The sequence below is a fragment of the Triturus cristatus genome, chromosome 2_1, assembly GCF_964204655.1.
Source record: "Triturus cristatus chromosome 2_1, aTriCri1.1, whole genome shotgun sequence".
NCBI lineage: Eukaryota > Metazoa > Chordata > Amphibia > Caudata > Salamandridae > Triturus > Triturus cristatus.
Window position 1 is genome coordinate 46,794,062 of NC_140581.1, and position 18,895 is coordinate 46,812,956.

The following is an 18,895-nucleotide window of genomic DNA, read 5'->3' on the forward strand; positions in this document are numbered from 1 at the left end:
ACCGGTCCTAGGAAGCTTGTTTCCGGTCCAGGGAAGGCATGGCTTGGCAGTTCGGGCTGGACTGTTCCCATGAGGCACAGGGTCAGACTGATTTGCATATGGCCATGTCTGAACTGGGGTGGCAGAGTGGGCTAAAGAACGGTGATGGATCAAACCCAGATCTGTTGACTGGGTGTGAGTGTTTGATTGGTTCTAATGCTCCGTCCATCACCACATCTTTTTGTACCGCTTTGTTCGCCATAAGTTGGCAGGGTATGCTCAGACGTTGAGTCCCTTGCTCACTTTGCCACTAGATTCAAGCAAGCCTGGCTGAAGACGGCTGAAATGCCAGAAACCGGTCCTAGGAAGCTTGTTTCCGGTCCAGGGAAGGCATGGCTTGGCAGTTCGGGCTGGACTGTTCCCATGAGGCACAGGGTCAGACTGATTTGCATATGGCCATGTCTGAACTGGGGTGGCAGAGTGGGCTAAAGAACGGTGATGGATCAAACCCAGATCTGTTGACTGGGTGTGAGTGTTTGATTGGTTCTGATGCTCCGTCCATCACCACATCTTTTTGTACCACTCTGGCAACCCAGCATCTCCAGTGAGACCTGACCTCAACATCCTTCCACAAGGACTGCTACAGGTCCTTACCTAGCAGACAATCTACAGGCATAGTAGGGCTCACAACCACCCTCAAGGGACCTGAGACCCCCCATTCAAAGGGAGCCTGCACCACCATACACTGGCACGCTGAGTTGTTCACAGCAACTACTTGGTGGAATGCCCCGGGGACTACTTGCTTCTCAGAGACCAAGTGACACCGGACTGATGTCACACTGGCTCCAGTATCTCTGAGAGCCCCTACCCTTTTCCCATTAATGGTCACCCAGGTGCTGTATTTATTTGTGTCTGGGGGCACCTGGTTCCCTTGGACCGCCTCACTGTCCCCTTGTGAGACAAGGGTAATTTATGCGGGATCCCCACCCTCCTGTGGGCACCCCTCTACCCCAAGCACTACACTAGCCAACACCATTTCTGCCCACCTGTGTGTGGCTGTGCCCTCTTGGGACACTTGGGGTCCCCCTTCAAGTGACCCACCTGGTCACAGGAAAAGCACTTGCGGGCGCTGGTCTCTGCAGGCTTTCCTGAAGAGACCACTGCTTTATGGTCTCCTGGGGGATGGGAACCTTTACACTGGGTATTAGTTTGGGACCTTTAGAGAACTCCTGAGCTTTAACTTTGCCCCTCCACTTATCTGCTGGGGACCCTGCCCACATTCTACTGAGTGTCCCCCAAATGCTTTCTTGTGGACCCTGGTTCTCACACAGCAGCCTGTCTCCTTGCAAGCTTCCTGGGGTCAGTCAGCTTACTATAAACAAAGTGCTGCATCTCTGCAAAACATAGACTAGACAAGTGCTCCCATGCAATCAAATTGTAGAGCATCTGATAGTCTGTCACATTACTGCCCTTCACCCAGCCATCCATTGACCTGCAAAATGAATCCACACATTCCAACCAAGTGTTGGCATCAGTTTTCTTACTGGACCTAAACTGATCCCTGTAATGTTCAGGAGTGATACCATACCTGGTGAGAAGGGCCTCCTTCATCTCAGCATAGGAGAGGTTATACCCCTTACCCAAGGTATCAAATTATCCCTTGCTTCTTCTGGGAAAAGAGGCCACAATCCTGCCCCCCAATTTTTCTCAGGGACCCATTCATGTGTATAGATGCCTCATAACCCTGAAACCACCTTTGTTTGTCATCAACGTTCTTGTACTCCTTGTCTACATTCTTGGGGATGTGCACGATTCTGTCTGCCTGCCCTGACAAATTGCTGCCACCATCTGAGCTGGAACTACTTCTCTGATCCAGCTTCTTTATCCTGATATCATGGTCTAACATCAGCCTTTCTCCTCCTCTACCTCCATAACAAGATCCATAGACAGCTCACTAGCATGTCTGGCTGCTACCCAGGTCCTCAGAGCCTTTTGTAGCTCCTCTTTACGGGTGAGGCCCCTGATTTGGACTTAAAGGTTTTTGCAGATCGCCTTCAATTCCTTCACATTGAAGGTTTCTAACCTCTCCTCCTCAAAGGCCACTTCCAAGGATGAAGCAGATGATGCAATCGATTCAGTCATATTGTACTGGAAAGTTCAGATTTAAGACCAATGGAAAGTCAAAAATAGACCACCAAAAAAAAGTATGTGGTACGTAATGGTCTGCAATATGGTAGTAGTGCACACCAATCACTGCAAGTCAAGTGCAACCACAATTCCTATCCTCCCCGTTGACAACCAATGTTAGAAATGGGGTCTCTAGTTGGCAAGGGTTTGCACCTTTGCCCAAGTAGGGACCCTTCGTTCTTGTTAGGATAAGGGAGTTACACTCCTAAAATAACCCCTGCTCACCTCCTTGGTAGCTTGGCACGAGCAGTTAGGCTTATCTTAGAGGCAGTGTGTAAAGCATAACACATAACCAACAGTAATATAGTGAAAACACGACAAAAGGATACCACGCCAGTTTTAGAAAAATATCCAATATTTTGTATACCTAAAACAAGACCAAAACGATAAAAATCCATAATACAGTACCTAAAAAGGTAATCTTTGCAAGAATACTTGAAAAACACAGTTCGTAAAAGTCGGTAGCACCGTCCAGGGCTACCGTGATGCTGAAAATAACAGAGTCTAACAGTTCCAGCCGACCGCGTCGATATGGGTCAGAGAAAGCGTGAACAGACACGGTAACAGTACCTTTCTCGTTGCGGCTGACAAGTTGGTGTGAGCTGGTCATGGCAACCACGGTTGCGTTGCAAAATAGATGCTGTGCAGGGTGCGGTGTCCTCTCGAAGCAGTGCAGGCAGCAGCTCGGTGACAATTGTCTAGACGACGTTGGTGAGACCAAGGCTTACAGTGCAAGGTGAGACGGTGCTCGATGCGGTGCTGGCAGGTTGCCATGCAGGTGACAGCCGGTTAGCGGCAGCTGGCATCGTTCAGCCCAGAAGGCTGTGTGGGACGAGGCTGTGCATTGCGAAACTTATGATCGGTGTTCCCAGCCATGATGCGTGTCAAAGTCAGCAGCAGCGATGGCGTAGGTGAGACCAGGAAGGCGAAGTGAAGTGAGGCGGTGAGGAGTGCGGTGCACACAGGTCACGGTGCAAGCAGCGGCTTGGTGGCGGTGGCATCAGTCGTTGTCGACAGGGGGACCAGGTTTGCGGTGCGAGATGGGGATGGTGCGGTCTGCGGAGAAGTCAGGATACAGAGCCAGCAATGGAGTTGGTAAATGAGTCGGTTGTGTTTCCCTTCTCTGTGGCAGCTGAAACTGTGGTTCCAGAAGTGGTACCCAGAGGTTGGTGAAGTTTGTGCAGTCCCTGAGACTACAGAACAGGAAACAAGCTCTATTTCAGGCCCTTGGAGATACTCAATAAAGAAGTTGCAGAAAGTTCAGTCCAGTCCTTTCACTGCCCAAGTCAGAAGCAGCCACTGCAGTCCAACAAAGCAAAACACTCAGCAAAGTGGTAGTTCCTCCTCACAGCTTCTCTAGCTCTTCTTTGCAGTCTTCTTGGTCCAAAAGAGTTCCAAAGTTCTGAGGTCTGGGCCCCAATATTTATACCACAAAATCCTTTGTTCTCTGGAAGCAGAGAGTGTCTGTCCCAGCCAGAACCAGTTCTATCCTCTCTGGTGCAGCTTCCTGGCAGGAGGTGGAGACAGCATTGTCAGAGGCAGACCAGGCCCATTCATGTGAAAGGAAATCTCCTCCCCTTACTCTAAATGCAGCCCAGGTCTATTCAGCCCATCCCTGACCCATCTACACTCTCTGGAGCCACTGCTCCTCCCCAGCCCCTATCATCCCAAAGGCAGACAGTCAATCCACAAACCTAGCAGAAGCATACTGGATGGCTAAGCAAGAAAATATCTTCTAAAAGTGGTATTTTCGAAAACAGAATGCAAACATCACCTTTACTAAAGGAAGCATCTTTAGATTCTGAGTTCAGGCATACTAAACTGTATCTTTCTACCTTGTTCCCAGGGGTATTTATGTTTATAAGATGTTATAAACAAACTCCCCATTCTGTCCTATGGGCAGAGGTAGCATTGCAATAGTGAAAAACGAAACTGGCAGTAATTCAGCATCAGGACATGCCACACACACCAGAGCATGTCCTACCTTTTACGTACACTGCACCCTGCCCTCAGGGGTACATTGGGCTACCTTAGGGGAGACTGATATTTGAGGAAAGGGAAGATTAGGGCCTGGCAAGTGGGTACACTTTAGGCCTGGGCGGTAAATTCCTTTCCGCTCGCGGAATTTGCGGAATTTGGGTAATTTCTCGTTCCGCTGTGAACGTGGACTTGCCCAAAATTTCACAATCCGCGGCTTCACTGAATTTTTTGCTTGTTCATGCTTTCAAAATGTGTGTTTGTGAGATATTTCTCCCCGTGCACGCAAACAGCGTTCGCAAACAGGTAAAAAGCATCACGAACGGGCGGAACAAGCAATTCCACGTGTTCGGAGAAGTCTGTGTGCTAGCAGAGATTTTTTACCGTTTTGCAGATCTTTGCTAAGCGTGACTACGCAAATTCCACCCACTCCTAGTACACTTGCCAAGTCAACATGGCAGTACCAGACTGCCCACAGGCTGTGCAATGGCAATGGTTACATTTTCAGGGCTACTCATGAGGGTGGCGCAATCAGTACTGCAGACTCACCAGTAGCATTTGTTTCACAGGCCCTGGCACACTCAGTGCACTTTACTAGGGACTGACTAGTAAATCAAATATGCCAGTCATGGAAACACCAATTCATTATACCACTTTACAACAGGAGCACCTGCACTTAAACACTGACCAACAGTGAGAAAGTGCACAGAGACACCAAACCAGCAAAACCAGAGTCAAAACTAGGAGGTCAGAAAGCCAAAAGACAGGGGAAACACGCCAAAAGACGCCAAGTCTAACAACGCTATTAATGACTGTATATGTGCAAGAAGGTATCCCTTCCTGTATACAAAACATTTGTTAAATAATGACGATTTGCTACTCCTATGTGTTATAACAAATTGCCATTCGTGATTGTTTATTTGCAGGAAGAGACACATTCCCTGCAACACACTATGGTGCCTGCGTTGGCGCTAGGCAGCTAAATTTAGCAGCAGTGCTAAGGAAAACACAGGTGTGCGCCATATTCTTGTGAATACAGTGCGTCCCTGCATTTTGAAGATGTTGGAGTGCTCCGACATTTTCTCATAAATATGCCCCATTGTTGCTCGGTGTTTAGGCACATGACTGGGAAGGACAATCACCATATTCACTCCTTAGTCAAAAGGTCTGAAGCTAAAGGACACATTGCTGATCTGTTTATAGTTACATGGCTGGTAATGACCTTGATGTGTAAGAAGAGCCAAGATGTAAGAGAAGGAAGAGTTACTAATGAAGCAAAGAGACCCCTTAGTGAAAACGAAACAACCTCAGTAAAGAGCTCACCTATCAGTTAACACTGCCAGATGAGAGGGTCTTGACAATAATTCATCTTACTCCCCTAACCTCCTGGTTAAGGTGAATGACATAAAAGGAGTCAGGCACTTCATGGTACCTTCAGCGGGATTAGTTAAGTTGTCAGGACTAAACCGAAGCAGGGATAAGGACCTACACCAAAGATTCCTGGATGTCCCTGATGACTGTCTATTGTACAAGACGCAAGGCTACTCCAGATCGTAACATAACGTCTCCCTAAATGAATTGTAGTACACTACCTGCTGCACAGCTTCAGAGATTTATCTCACCTTCATTGCCCCGGAAAACAAAAGAGAGGCAGTTGTGGCCAAAGGCCCTCCTCATGGAAAGCAGGTGCCATTGATGAATGGATGCCGGCCCGCAGAGGCCGGTCCCAAGGACACTCCTAACTGCTATGGCCATACCCCCAAATCCCCAGGTCAGCAGCCAAAACCAAGCATCTAAGGCAGTTAAGAGAGCAGCAGCAGCCACAGTGGGGCTACTAAACGACTGAAGTGGGGAACCATAAAATGAAAATCATAAAGCAAATTAAACACATTGTAATAATTACAATTATACCAACACTACACAAATCAAATAAGAGGAACTGGAGATATTAATGTTTTGAGTTTTAAATAAAAATAGTGCACTCAACTTGTCACGGTAAACTGGTACCTAGGCCTGATTTACAGCTGGCCACAATGGAGCATTCCAACCAGACACAGTTAAGGGTTCCTGGAACTCAGGAACAGCACTTGGGGGTCAGGGCTCACTCCAGCAGGGGCCACCAGCAGGGTCCAATTTAAACCTGTCTGCTAGTAATCTTCACAAAAGGCCTCTTGTAGCATGCAGTGTCCCTGTAGCTTGAACAGGAGGTCAGCCCTATGACCCTTGGTATTCACTTCTTTATCCTGCGTCCAAAAGGGAGCAGGGCCAGTCCTTCAGGACTCCTTTGGATGTCGGACAGCAGGTCCAGTCCTTCTGGGCTCCTTTGGGTGTCGGACAGCAGGTCCAGTCCTTCTGGACTCCTTTGGGTGTCGGACAGCAGGTCCAGTCCTTCTGGGCTCCTTTGGATGTCGGACAGCAGGTCCAGTCCTTCTGGACTCCTTTGGGTGTCGGACAGCAGGTCCAGTCCTTCTGGACTCCTTTGGGTGTCGGACAGCAGGTCCAGTCCTTCTGGGCTCCTTTGGGTGTTGGACAGCAGGTCCAGTCCTTCTGGGCTCCTTTGGGTCTCGGACAGCAGGTCCAGTCCTTCTGGGCTCCTTTGGGTATCGGACAGCAGGTCCAGTCCTTCTGGGCTCCTTTGGGTCTCGGACAGCAGGTCCAGTCCTTCTGGGCTCCTTTGGGTGTCGGACAGCAGGTCCAGTCCTTCTGGACTCCTTTGGGTGTCGGACAGCAGGTCCAGTCCTTCTGGGCTCCTTTGGGTGACGGACAGCAGGCCCAGTCCTTCTGGGCTCCTTTGGGTGTCAGACAGCAGGTCCAGTCCTTCTGGGCTCCTTTGGGTGTCGGACAGCAGGTCCAGTCCTTCTGGGCTCCTTTGGGTGTCAGACAGCAGGCCGAGTCCTTCTGGACTCCTTTGGATGTCGGACAGCAGGTCGAGTCCTTTTGGACTCCTTTGGATGTCGGACAGCAGGTCCAGTCCTTCTGGACTCCTTTGGGTGTTGGACAGCAGGTCCAGTCCTTCTGGGCTCCTTTGGGTCTCGGACAGCAGGTCCAGTCCTTCTGGGCTCCTTTGGGTGTCGGACAGCAGGTCCAGTCCTTCTGGGCTCCTTTGGGTCTCGGACAGCAGGTCCAGTCCTTCTGGGCTCCTTTGGGTGTTGGACAGCAGTTCCAGTCCTTCTGGGCTCCTTTGGGTCTCGGACAGCAGGTCCAGTCCTTCTGGGCTCCTTTGGGTGTCGGACAGCAGGTCCAGTCCTTCTGGACTCCTTTGGGTGTCGGACAGCAGGTCCAGTCCTTCTGGGCTCCTTTGGGTGACGGACAGCAGGCCAAGTCCTTCTGGGCTCCTTTGGGTGTCAGACAGCAGGTCCAGTCCTTCTGGGCTCCTTTGGGTGTCGGACAGCAGGTCCAGTCCTTCTGGGCTCCTTTGGGTGTCAGACAGCAGGTCGAGTCCTTCTGGACTCCTTTGGATGTCGGACAGCAGGTCCAGTCCTTCAGCACTCCTTTGGATGTCGGACAGCAGGTCCAGTCCTTCTGGACTCCTTTGGGTGTCGGACAGCAGGTCCAGTCCCAAAGCATAAGTGAACCAGAGCGGCTGACCCAGCTAACCCATCTTTTAATGTGCAGGCGCCGACCTAGCCTCCACCTTAAAAACCATGGCGTAGCTTTGTCATTAAGATCGAGGGGGTGGGGGGGATGACCGTCCAATTCCCCGACAATCACCCTGGCATATAATGTTTAAATACATTAAACGACAAGCAGGGTGCATGAGAGGGGCTTAAGGGGCAGTGGAAAGGGAGAGGAATGAGGATTGGTAGGAGTACTGAGTGAGAGAAACACAATATTTTGTAAAATAACATTCTTTTGGACTTTTAAAACAGAGATGAGATTGTGTGTGTTATTGACAGAGTACTCATGCAAAAATCCGAGGTGAAATCAGACAGACAATTCACCACACCCCACTGAGAGCACCTGTGCCCCACTATTCATCAGAAAATACATTTACTGGGGAGAAGAGGATGTAACAACCCTAACACCTCCCTGAAGCAATGGCCCTGTTTGAAAAGGGAGGCAGAGACCCCCTAAAGGAATGTGCGGTGAAGGCTGGGCCTCTTTTCCTCCCTCCCAAGGGGGAGCCTCAGGAGCGCGCTGACTGTGCGCCACATCTGAGGGCATCTTGTGACTGTCTCTTTGTCTCTACTCCTGCCCCTATAATACGAGCTTCTGTGGCCCCTTCCTTAATACCCCAAGGTAGAGATAAGAAGCACAAATGCATATTGGGCTGCCCAGGGCACTTAATGCACACATGCCAACAGACCTGAAATCCAGCAGGAAACTCCCGGTTTGTAAAGTAAAAAAAAAGTGGGTATATTATAGCTTTCTCCTGCCTAAAGTTGCCTCTGCTTCAGCCAAAAGGGTATATAGACTCCCTGTTTGTCAAATATTTTTTGATGTTTACAGATGTTGGCATGCATGTTTCTATCATAGGCCCGGGTTGTAATGGAAATATCCGTTGAACCGTAACATTTGCTCAACGCGCCCTAATGTCTCTCTCAATCCCATCCTTCACTTCTCTCTCTTCCTTTTAGGGCCAGCGGTTCTTCTTCCCACTCAGACTCGGGCCCTCTCGGAAGTGACGTCGAAGAGGATTGTGCATGCCTTCTTGGAGGGGCTGTAGTCCCTGCAGGCCTTCACGGACTCCCTGCAGAGCTGCGGGGGTCGCCAGCCTGACTTCCAGAGGGATCTACTTCCGGGCCTCAGTGCCAGCTGGAAGGGCATGAGCAGGGCTCAAGAGGTGTGCCAGGGCCATCTCAGCATCATGAGATCCTGTGAGGAGAAGCGCCTAAACGGTATCAAGGCACTGGAAGATCAGCTGAGGCTCCTGGAAGCGCAGCTCAGAGGCCTGAAGCAGCGGCTCTCGGGCCTCCAGGCGCTAGAGAGCAGCAGCAAACAGGGCACGGAGGCGGCACGCCGGGCCCTGGTCGCAGCACATGGTGCACTGGCTCAACTGACTCAACAGGCACAGAAGGCCCAGAATGTGTTTCATGCACACCTCGCCAGCCTGCTCCACCTAAGTATGAATTTATTTTTACCCTTGTAAACTTCAAGGAAACTCACAATGTGTACACACGTTTACAAAGTTTAGCAATATGAGGCTATGTATAATTCTCCCACAATGCTCTATGGTTTGATGCAAATATTTGCAGAAGCTTGAAAGCAAGAATGATGATTCTTTGCTTTCAAAATAAAATGTTCATAAAAAAATGAAAGCGGGGAAAAAAAATATTTTGTAAAACTACTGTAAAATTTAAAATACCGTTTCTTTGCAGCATCATTTGGTAACGTGTTGAGATGCATGCTAGTATTTCCCAAAAATATTCATAATGGAAAATCAGTGTAACGATTTGCAATAAGATTATGAGAAACAAAAATGAACAAGCATTGGCAAAGTAGATCTGAAATTGGTGGTCAGCTTTTAATTCTGTCAATGTGTGACTTGTTTTGGCATGGTTTTTGTAAAACCTTATTGGTGTGGGAGCTGCCAGGCCCTCACCATTAAAACAAATATTGGCAACTGCAAAAAAAAAAATTGCTATCAAAAAGCACACATTGGCACAGTAGTGACTGGCACTGAACACAACTGCTTTATGTGCCGATATGCTTCTGGTGAAAGATCAGAATGCTGTCGCCCACAGTAAAGCCAGGAGAAGAGAGACAGAGTTTTAATAAACGCAAAAGGCCATGCTCATGACCAGATCAAGTTAGGGGACAAATTATTAATGAAAGTCTCAAAAGTGCACCCATGCATTTATTGCTGCTATACGCCATTCATGATTTTCCAAGAATTTACAGAAGTAGGACAAGAAATAGTACTCCTAGAAAATATTTGTGAACTGCATTTTAGCATGAGCAAATATGCATGTGTAGATTTGCTCCTGCAGAAATCTAAGTGTTTGGAAGTTCATTTTCCCTCCAACCACTTTTTCCCAACTCTGGAATAAGGTTTACTACTGCCATTGTCAGGAGTACATTTCCAACATTTCTCAGTATGCGAAAATATTAGAGAAGAGTTGTTGAAAAGCCTTAAAACATGTAGGTTAGTAAGTTTGCACAGACTCAAAATGGCATTTTTGCTCACTTCAGCCATCTGAAATCCCTCTGTGCCATTCTTGCAGACCACACTCCATTTTACACATTCACCCTTAGACACCTCTGCACCAGATCCACCCTTAGACTACTGGGCCAGCATCAGACAGTGTCTGCTATTACTCAGAGGTCAGAGTGTAACAGCCCAGGCTTTTTATTCCCAATGCATGCACTGATTTTGAGAAAATACAGACCAGTTTTATATGTGGGCTAAAATAGGTGGAGATGTCTGAGGGTTGACAGCTCAAGAAGCATGAATAAGAACCGTTTACAAAATAGATACCCTAATATATGTAGCACAGGATCACATAGGTGTCCTGTCTCTGGTCAACTCCCGTCTCCGCCAGGTCCTTTTGTGTGTTCTGCTGTTGGTTCCTCCTCCTGGTTCTTTCCCACCCCTCCTTTTCTCAGTTGATTTTGGTTCACCTGATCCTCATCCTGGTCCAACTAGTTCTGTTCACTCGATGCTGGTTTCCTGAATCTGGCTCTCCTGGTTGTTGTCCTTCCAGACACTTGTCTTCTTGACTCTGCTCCTGGCCCTTCCTTGTATTAGCCCATCCTCAGCCTCCTGATTCTGCAACTACTGATCCTCACCATGAGCCTGCTGGGCAGCTGGGTCCATCTCCACCTAATCATGCTGTCTTGGATCTTCTAGATCTGACAGTCCTAGTCATCCTGGTTTAGGTCATCCTGATTTTACTTACCCTGGGCCTTGTCTTCTTGGACCACCAATTACCGGGTCCACTGGTCCTAGTCCTCCTTATTAGGTCCTCTTGGGCTCGGCGCATTCTTTTTGGTCCTGATCTGCTCATATTGGCCCTTGTGGCTCTGGTTGTCCTGGTCCCAGTGATCCTTGAAGGCCTGAGCCTGAAACCTCAGTTCCTGTTCATCCTGCTCTACTTGGTACTTCAGGTCCTGGTCCCCTTGGTTGTGACCCCTCTGGTCCTCCTAGCCCTGTGCCTGTTGCTGTTTATTCTGATCCTTGTAGTTCTCCTAACCCACCTCAGTCTTGTCCCTGATCTCCATGTCTCTAGTCCGCCTGCCCCTGCCTTGACCAGTTTCCTCTGCTCCTCCTTCAAGTTTTCATGATACTCTTGGCCCTGGTTCTCTAGTCCTGATCCTCATTGTTCAGGCAATCCTGTTGTTAGTCACCTGGCTTGGTTATCCTGGCTCCAGTCATCATGGCCCTCTTTGTCCTGATCATCCTTTTCCTTCTCGTCCTGATTCTTGTTCTGCTGGTATGCGAGGTCCTGTTGCTTCCGAGCCTCTGTGGCTTGATCTACATTTCCCCTTGGTTGTGGTCCTCCTTGTCCTGCTCTAGTTCTGCTGACTCTAGCTGCCTGGCCATCTCCTTTTGATTCTGAGGTCCCATTGCACTAGTCTTCCTCACTCTCAGTCTGGTTTTCCTATTTCTGGTCCTCACTCTTTGTGTTCTCAGCCTCAAATCATGTCACTCAGATGTTATTTGTGGCTTCCATTTTCTTTTGCTGAGACAGCACTGCCAAGGACATACATGAGGGCTCAGTAAACACATGCACTTGCCCACTTAAAACACTGCTTAGCCAATTAAAAATTGAAAAAAACATTCCCAAGATACATTTTGCATTTAACTAAGATGTCATTGTGGTGAAGGGCCACTCATGAGACGCAGCCAATAAGCCTGAACCCTCCTCTGCCTGAACCCTCCTCTGGTGGGTGAATAGTATGAAAAGGTGTGATTATGTACAGGCAGCAATCAGCCTCCAGTGAATTTCCCAGATGCCTTACATACCAGCCTCTAACTTTCACTTCCCCATTCCACCCAATCCCCATTACTGTGTCTCACTCAATATACTTCACGTGTCCGGAGCACTGTGCCCCCAAAGCACCAACAGCCTCTATACATGTCCCTCCCTCTGGGGCCCTGATATCCTCTATCTGTCTCCATTCCCAGTTTGCTGCTGTTTGTCAACTGCTCTTGTGTTGCTGGGTTTGAAATACTAAGCTAGCACCCCCCACCCCCTCCTAAAGAAGCCTAAGTCAAGCTCAAGGCCCTCCATAAGAAGCCCAAAAAGAGCCCAGGCCTCAGATGACTTCGAAAGGAGGATCACGAACATTAAAAAAGACAATGTATTTTCATGGGTGAATAAAACATTTATGTAACCTGCTTTTAAACTATACTCATGATTCTTTTCAGACAGCCGAACACTCGACTGTGGCGCAAAATATTTGTGTGCTATATCCTGCAGCTCCTGAAATGGAAGTTTGGTTCCTGCATTCCATATTTGAATATTAATATATCAAATGTTTTTATTCAAAAATGGTTTTAACATTTTTTCATCTGTAAACAGATGAAATTCAGGTACATACCTTTTTTTGGTTGAGTTTTAAATAGCGTGAACTAGACCCGAGACATCGTGTATCAGAGCGCTTTACATGAGCATCGGTTTCGTTACAGAAGGACACACTCATTTTTGTTAGGCACGGAGAGATTACGTAATGTGCCCAGAATCACAGGATGTTGAGCGTCGTTACGGAGCCTCGAACCCGGTTCCGCAGCTTCATGATGCAGATAAGCCAGATTTGTGTTTCATTACGGAAACCTGGCTCTCAGACTCTGCATTACCCGACATAGCAGTAGCCCTCCCCCATGACTACAAAATCTCGAGGCTGGACAGGACGAATAGAAAAGGTGGAGGAATTGCTATTGCCTACAGGTCCAATATCAAATTTCACCTCAATGATTCACATCTTGCTATTTGGGGTGAAATTTGCACTTTCACAATTACCTTAGGGAATAATGAATCCTGGAAAGGCGCCCTTCTTTATAGGCCGCCGGGAACAAAAACGAATTTTGTTAACAAACTCACGGAAACTATCGCCTCCTTCGCTCTTTCCTCTGACAATTTCTTTCTCCTTGGAGATTTCAACTACCATGCCGAATCTCTACAGGACCCTCACACTAATGAACTTATTATAAGTATGAACACACTAGCTCTAAACCAACTGGTGACCGGCCCTACCCACACCGCCGGTCACACTCTAGATCTTCTATTCACCAAATCTGACAAATTAAAACTGGAACAACTGCTACCGGTCCTTTGGTCCGATCATTACACCATCAAATTCCGTATCTATCTTAACTCAATCCCCCCCCCCCCCCTCCCCTAAGAAAAGAGTCAGCCTAAGCAGACCTTGGAACAAGATCAGTCCAGAAGCCTTTTCCGCGCATTTCTCCCCTACACCTATCGGACCTTTAACAGATCCTAACCAGGCTGCAATCGATCTTGATCAAGCCATTACCGCAGCCCTAGATATTATTGCTCCTATCAAATCCAGCAGATGTCCAACTAAACTATCTCCTTGGTTCACCCCCGAACTTAAAATAACTAAATCTGCTGTCAGGGCACTCGAACGCAAGTTGAGGCACTCTAAAAATCCCCACGACAGAATACAATATAAACAATCCCATCAACAATATATGAGGGATATTGCCTCTGCAAAAAAAGACTATCTGGGTGCCAGGATAGATCGGGCTGCTAATTCCCATAGAGAACTCTATAAAATAGTTAAAGAATTCTCTAGTCCCACGTCCTGTCTGCCTCCGACAGTTGCTTCCTATGAATGGGTCAATGCTCTTTCTTCATTCTTTTATAACAAAGTAAATGATATTTATAAAACCTTTGTTAACTCCACCACTATTGACCTACCCGACAAGCAGCTAATAAGCTCTACCCCTCTTACTCCCTCGACCATTCTGAAGGACTTCCATTCATTCTCAGAACAAAATGTAACATCCACACTGTCTAGAATTACTTCTGGTTCCCCCACTGATCCTGCGTCATCTTCAATCATCTCCAAAATTGCCCCTATCCTCATCCCTCACTTGACCAGAACCCTTAACCTCACACTCTCCCAATCAATCGTGCCTGCTCACTGGAAGAAAGCTGTCATCAGGCCCATTCTGAAAAAACCATCTGCTGACCCAACTCTGCCTCTAAACTACCGTCCCATTTCCCTCCTCCCCCTGTTTGGCAAGGTCCTGGAATCGCTGGTCAATTCCCAACTCACCAAACATTTAGAAGCCAACAAACTGCTGGACCCTTCTCAGTCTGGATTCAGAGCATTTCACAGCACTGAAACTGCTCTAATTGAGATGGTGGATAACATAAGACTTGCCCTGGATGACAAACAGCCCTCCATTCTGGTCTTATTAGACCTGTCTGCTGCCTTCGACACCATCTCACACAGTATCCTTCTAAAACGTCTTGTGGAGGTGGGTGTCGAAGGTTCAGCCTAAGATGGATTAAAAGTTTTCTGACTGGACGTAGCTCGAAAGTACAAATCGACAAATTCACCTCCTCGGATCAGGAAGTAGACAAGGGCGTGCCACAAGGCTCCATACTAAGTCCCACGCTTTTTAATCTTTATGTGTCTCCATTGGCTAGACTAATCAAAGCACACGGGTTTGAAACCGTGTCCTATGCCGATGACACTCAAATTCTCATCACTCTAGGAATTGATCCCACCAGTGTTAAAACTAGATTCCAGCAGTGTATGATCAAGGTAAAAGAGTGGATGTCAGACAACTATCTGTTATTGAATGCAGACAAAACCGAGATACTACTCTTCGAAATGCAAACAAATTTTGGAGTGACGATTGGTGGCCTATAACTTTAGGCCCGTGTCCCCCTCCCAAAACGTCAGCCCGAAATCTGGGGATAGTGTTGGACAACAAACTCTCTATGTCTGACCATATCAATAGCATTGTGCGCTCCAGCTTCGGGCTCATGCGCAACCTGAAGAAAATTTTCAAATGGATTCCCCTTCCCTCCCGCCTGCCTCTGGTCCAGGGACTAATTATTAGCCGCCTGGACTATGGCAATGCACTTTTTGCATCCATAAATGAAAATCTTCTGAATAAACTCCAAGTCCTGCAGAACACCGCCGCCAGAATGGTCCTTGATCTCCCCTCTCGCACTCCCTCGGCCCCAAGCTTGAGGTCACTACACTGGCTTCCTATAAAAAAGCGCATCCAATTCAAACTTTGTTGCCTGGTCCACAAAACCTTAAATGGCAAAGGCCCGCTATATCTCGCCAATAAACTCATTGCCTATCACTCGACTAGAACGCTCAGATCATCCTCCAAGCACCTTCTCTGCGTCCCCAAAGTTCGAACGGTCAGAAACGGAGACAGATCTTTCTCTAAAATAGCCCCTCTTATCTGGAACTCCCTCCCTCTCCCTATGAGGATTGAACCAAATCATCTAAAGTTTCGCAAACTGCTGAAAACCTGGTTGTTCTAATTTGGTCTGATTACCTGTCCATCATTGGAGTTTCTGCAGGCGCTTTGAAACCTATGGGTGATTTACGCGCCTTATAAATGCCAATACAAATACAAATACAAATTCATGTGCGTGATCCGCAACAATTGGATTCTGAGTACACATTTCTTGTTGTAATCCGTCCGACAGCTCCTCTTTGATAGTACTTTAGTTAAAATAAAATAAAACAGATGTGTGGCATTACTTTAGAGTGTAAGTATTTTGCTGGAGTGTCATGTTGCGAACAATCAGGTTTGGTATAACCTCATAGGTGTAAGGATTGGGAGGAGGCAAGCGTTAAAGAGATAATGGTCAGATCAATTACTTACCCCCAGGTTTCATCCCTCTACCATTACCGTGATTGATAGTACTTGATAAAAAACAATGCATATGGGGCTGGCCGTACTCCTCGCTAAGGCTCCAAGTATGAGGATGGGGTCTACGTGGCAGGAGACCAGAGGCGTAGGGGATATATTCATTTTTCCTTTAGCTGGGGTCGCGAGCCTGCGTAGAGGAGGTGATATCACCTGATGGACCTAAGTATTGGGGTGAGGAGCGGGAGACAGAGTGATGTAGATTCCTGGTAGGTAACACAAGCCTAATACTATATGGTATTGGATACACTAAAGGGTAAAGTTGCACTGCAGGAGTTTCTGTTACCATGATGAATCAGAAACGCAAAGTCCCTTATATGTATCCGGGTTTGCATTCTGCAGGGCTTCTGAAGGCAGCTCACTGCACTATAACAAAAATGAGTCAGAGATATATGGAATCATATAGAAGGTGCATCACTTTTCTTAAGAGAAACAATGGGATGTCAGGGAATGGCGTCCAGTATTTATTATGGCATGTCATAACGCTGCGTTTATAAGAGTCAATATAATGATATTTCATTCAGAGTGACTTCACACATTACAGGGGGTAGCAAGGGGAATCAGAGACAATGGACTGAAATTAGTAACCAGGACTGTGATTTCTTATTCTGGGATTCACCCTCGAAGAATACAAACCGCATCCTGGCTGAAACGCGTCGGTGCCTGTTGGTCATGTTTGACAGCTGAAACAGGTGCATTTACATGAGCAATGCATTAGGCTGTGGCACGCGTGTGCTCAGCCACCCTAGGGGTCCCTGAAGCTGTGCAGCTGTCATCATTCGTGCAGAAGATCAGGTAGGCATGTTGGGTTTTAGGATGGCCAGTCCTAGTGGCTGATATGAGAGGTACTTCTTGGGCGAGTGGGTGAAAGATGTTAACACGCATGATGGTGAACTGGGGCAGGAGAAGCATGAGTCTTGAGGAGATGTGTCAGAGGGGAGTGGGCAAGGAGAGCATGGGAATTGAGACCTGTGCAGTGGAGCCAATGTTGAGGGCCAGAACACATTTCAAATGTTTACCTGACACCTAAAAATCTGCCTTGATGCTCCTGCAAGACTCCATCACAAACATGGCATGGGGCAGTGTGGTATGACATTGAATCATGTGCAAGAGGTATGACCTGGGTCATCATGTAACTCCTTTTCCCTCGTGTTAAGGCCATTAAAGGGGCATCCAGTGTAGAGGGAAATAAAACCCTTGGCCCGGTCCTGGATCTCCTGCAATCACCAACAATAGGCCTCATTAATGCATGTCTGTAGGTGGCTTCAGCTGGGGTTTGATAAGCAGGTGTGACATCATTCACCAGATGGCCCCTTTAAAGTCCAGGACACCTTCATTCCAGGCACCTTCAAACCTCAAAGCTGCAGAAGAATGCATGTTTTTTGAAGTAGATGAATTATATAGGAAGGTTCCACCCATACCTTAACTTCATGTTGTTTCTCCTCCTAGATCTGTTTAAGGTTAACTTCATGATCAGCGACAATGGAGCTGTTAATTCTGCCCGGAACCGAGTGAACGAAGCGCAGCGCAGTCTGAACGCTCAGCTGAACACCATGAACATGTATGTGACACAAAGCCAATCCTGCAGACAGTCAGTGGATGACACTCTACGCGCCATTGATGCTATAAAGAAGAAAATCCAGGCACTTCCTCGGTTTAACAAGCAGGACACCTTGGTGCAGCAGCAGTTCACCAACTTCCTCATCCCGATGAGCCAGTGCAATGCTCTCCTTCGCACAATGATTGACCAAATCAATGGGAACAAACTGGAGGCCCACTTGAAAAATGTTCCGCAGCTTCTTGATTCCTTGGTCCCAGTCTTGGATGGCCTGGTGAAGGCCGTGCGTCCTCTAGTCCGAAACGATAGCACTTACCGACTCCTAATCGCTCTTAGATTGTATACTGTCATCGACAAGCTAGAGCAGGCCAACGAAAAGATAAAAGAAACTTTAGCAGCGTAGAGGCTGTAGTCAGGAGGCTCTCAAGGTGTACAGTGGAGTAGCCATTTATCAGCCTTTACCAACCATTAAACATGCATCTATCTACCAATCTATCTCTCAATCTATCTATCTATCTATCTCTCTATCTCTCTATCTCTCTATCTCTCTATCTATCTCTCAATCTCTCTATCTATCTATCTATATATCTATCTATCTATCTATCTATCTATCTATCTATCTATCTATCTATCTATCTATCTATCTATCTATCTATCTATCTATCTATCTATCTATCTATCTATCTATCTATCTATCTATCTATCTATCTATCTATCTATCTATCTATCTATCTATCTATCTATCTATCTATCTATCTATCTATCTATCTATCTATCTATCTATCTATCTATCTATCTATCTATCTATCTATCTATCTATCTATCCATCCATCCTTCCATCTATCTAAGGAAATAAAGGTGCAACAAAACATATAGATGTGTTTTATTTGTTTTCTTTTTTTTTTGTAATAATTTTTTTATTTCACAACTTTCATTATCTACATCATCTGTATCATAGCTCTTATTTTAACAATTTTACCCCTGAGACCCCTCCCTAAACCCCACCCAACCCACCCTTGAGGGCTGAGGACTGGAGATATACATAGAAGAAATCAATTGAACCGTAAACCAATTATCTCAATAAATTCATAGCTACAGAACACAATATATACAATATACACAATATATATACTTTACTATCATACTTCATTACTTTCAAGAATCATTAATTTGCACGATCCAGCCAGTTAATCCAAGGTGCCCAAATCAATTCCCCATTTCTGCGGGCCCTTGGGCCTCTCTTTCTGAAAACCAAAAGCTCCCACTTCCCAACATTTATAAATTTACTAAACCACTCATATTCTGAAGGAGGGGATGGATCTAGCCAAACAGTTGCTAAACATAATCTAAGTATAGCCATGGAAACAAAAAATAACTTTTGC

General features: G+C 46.8%; 1 protein-coding gene across 1 annotated transcript in view; it reads left to right on the forward strand.

Moving 5' to 3' along the window:
• The window catches only part of LOC146863698 (uncharacterized), a 68,121-nt gene extending 50,106 nt beyond the window's left edge, over positions 1-18,015 (forward strand). Inside the window, exons 3-4 of the mRNA XM_085640669.1 lie at positions 8,721-9,206; positions 17,405-18,015. Coding sequence (XP_085496795.1) covers positions 8,909-9,206; positions 17,405-17,916 — 810 coding nt within the window. The 5' untranslated portion in view covers positions 8,721-8,908 and the 3' untranslated portion in view covers positions 17,917-18,015. The remainder of the gene's footprint in view (positions 1-8,720; positions 9,207-17,404) is intronic.
• The last annotated feature ends 880 nt before the right edge of the window (positions 18,016-18,895 follow it).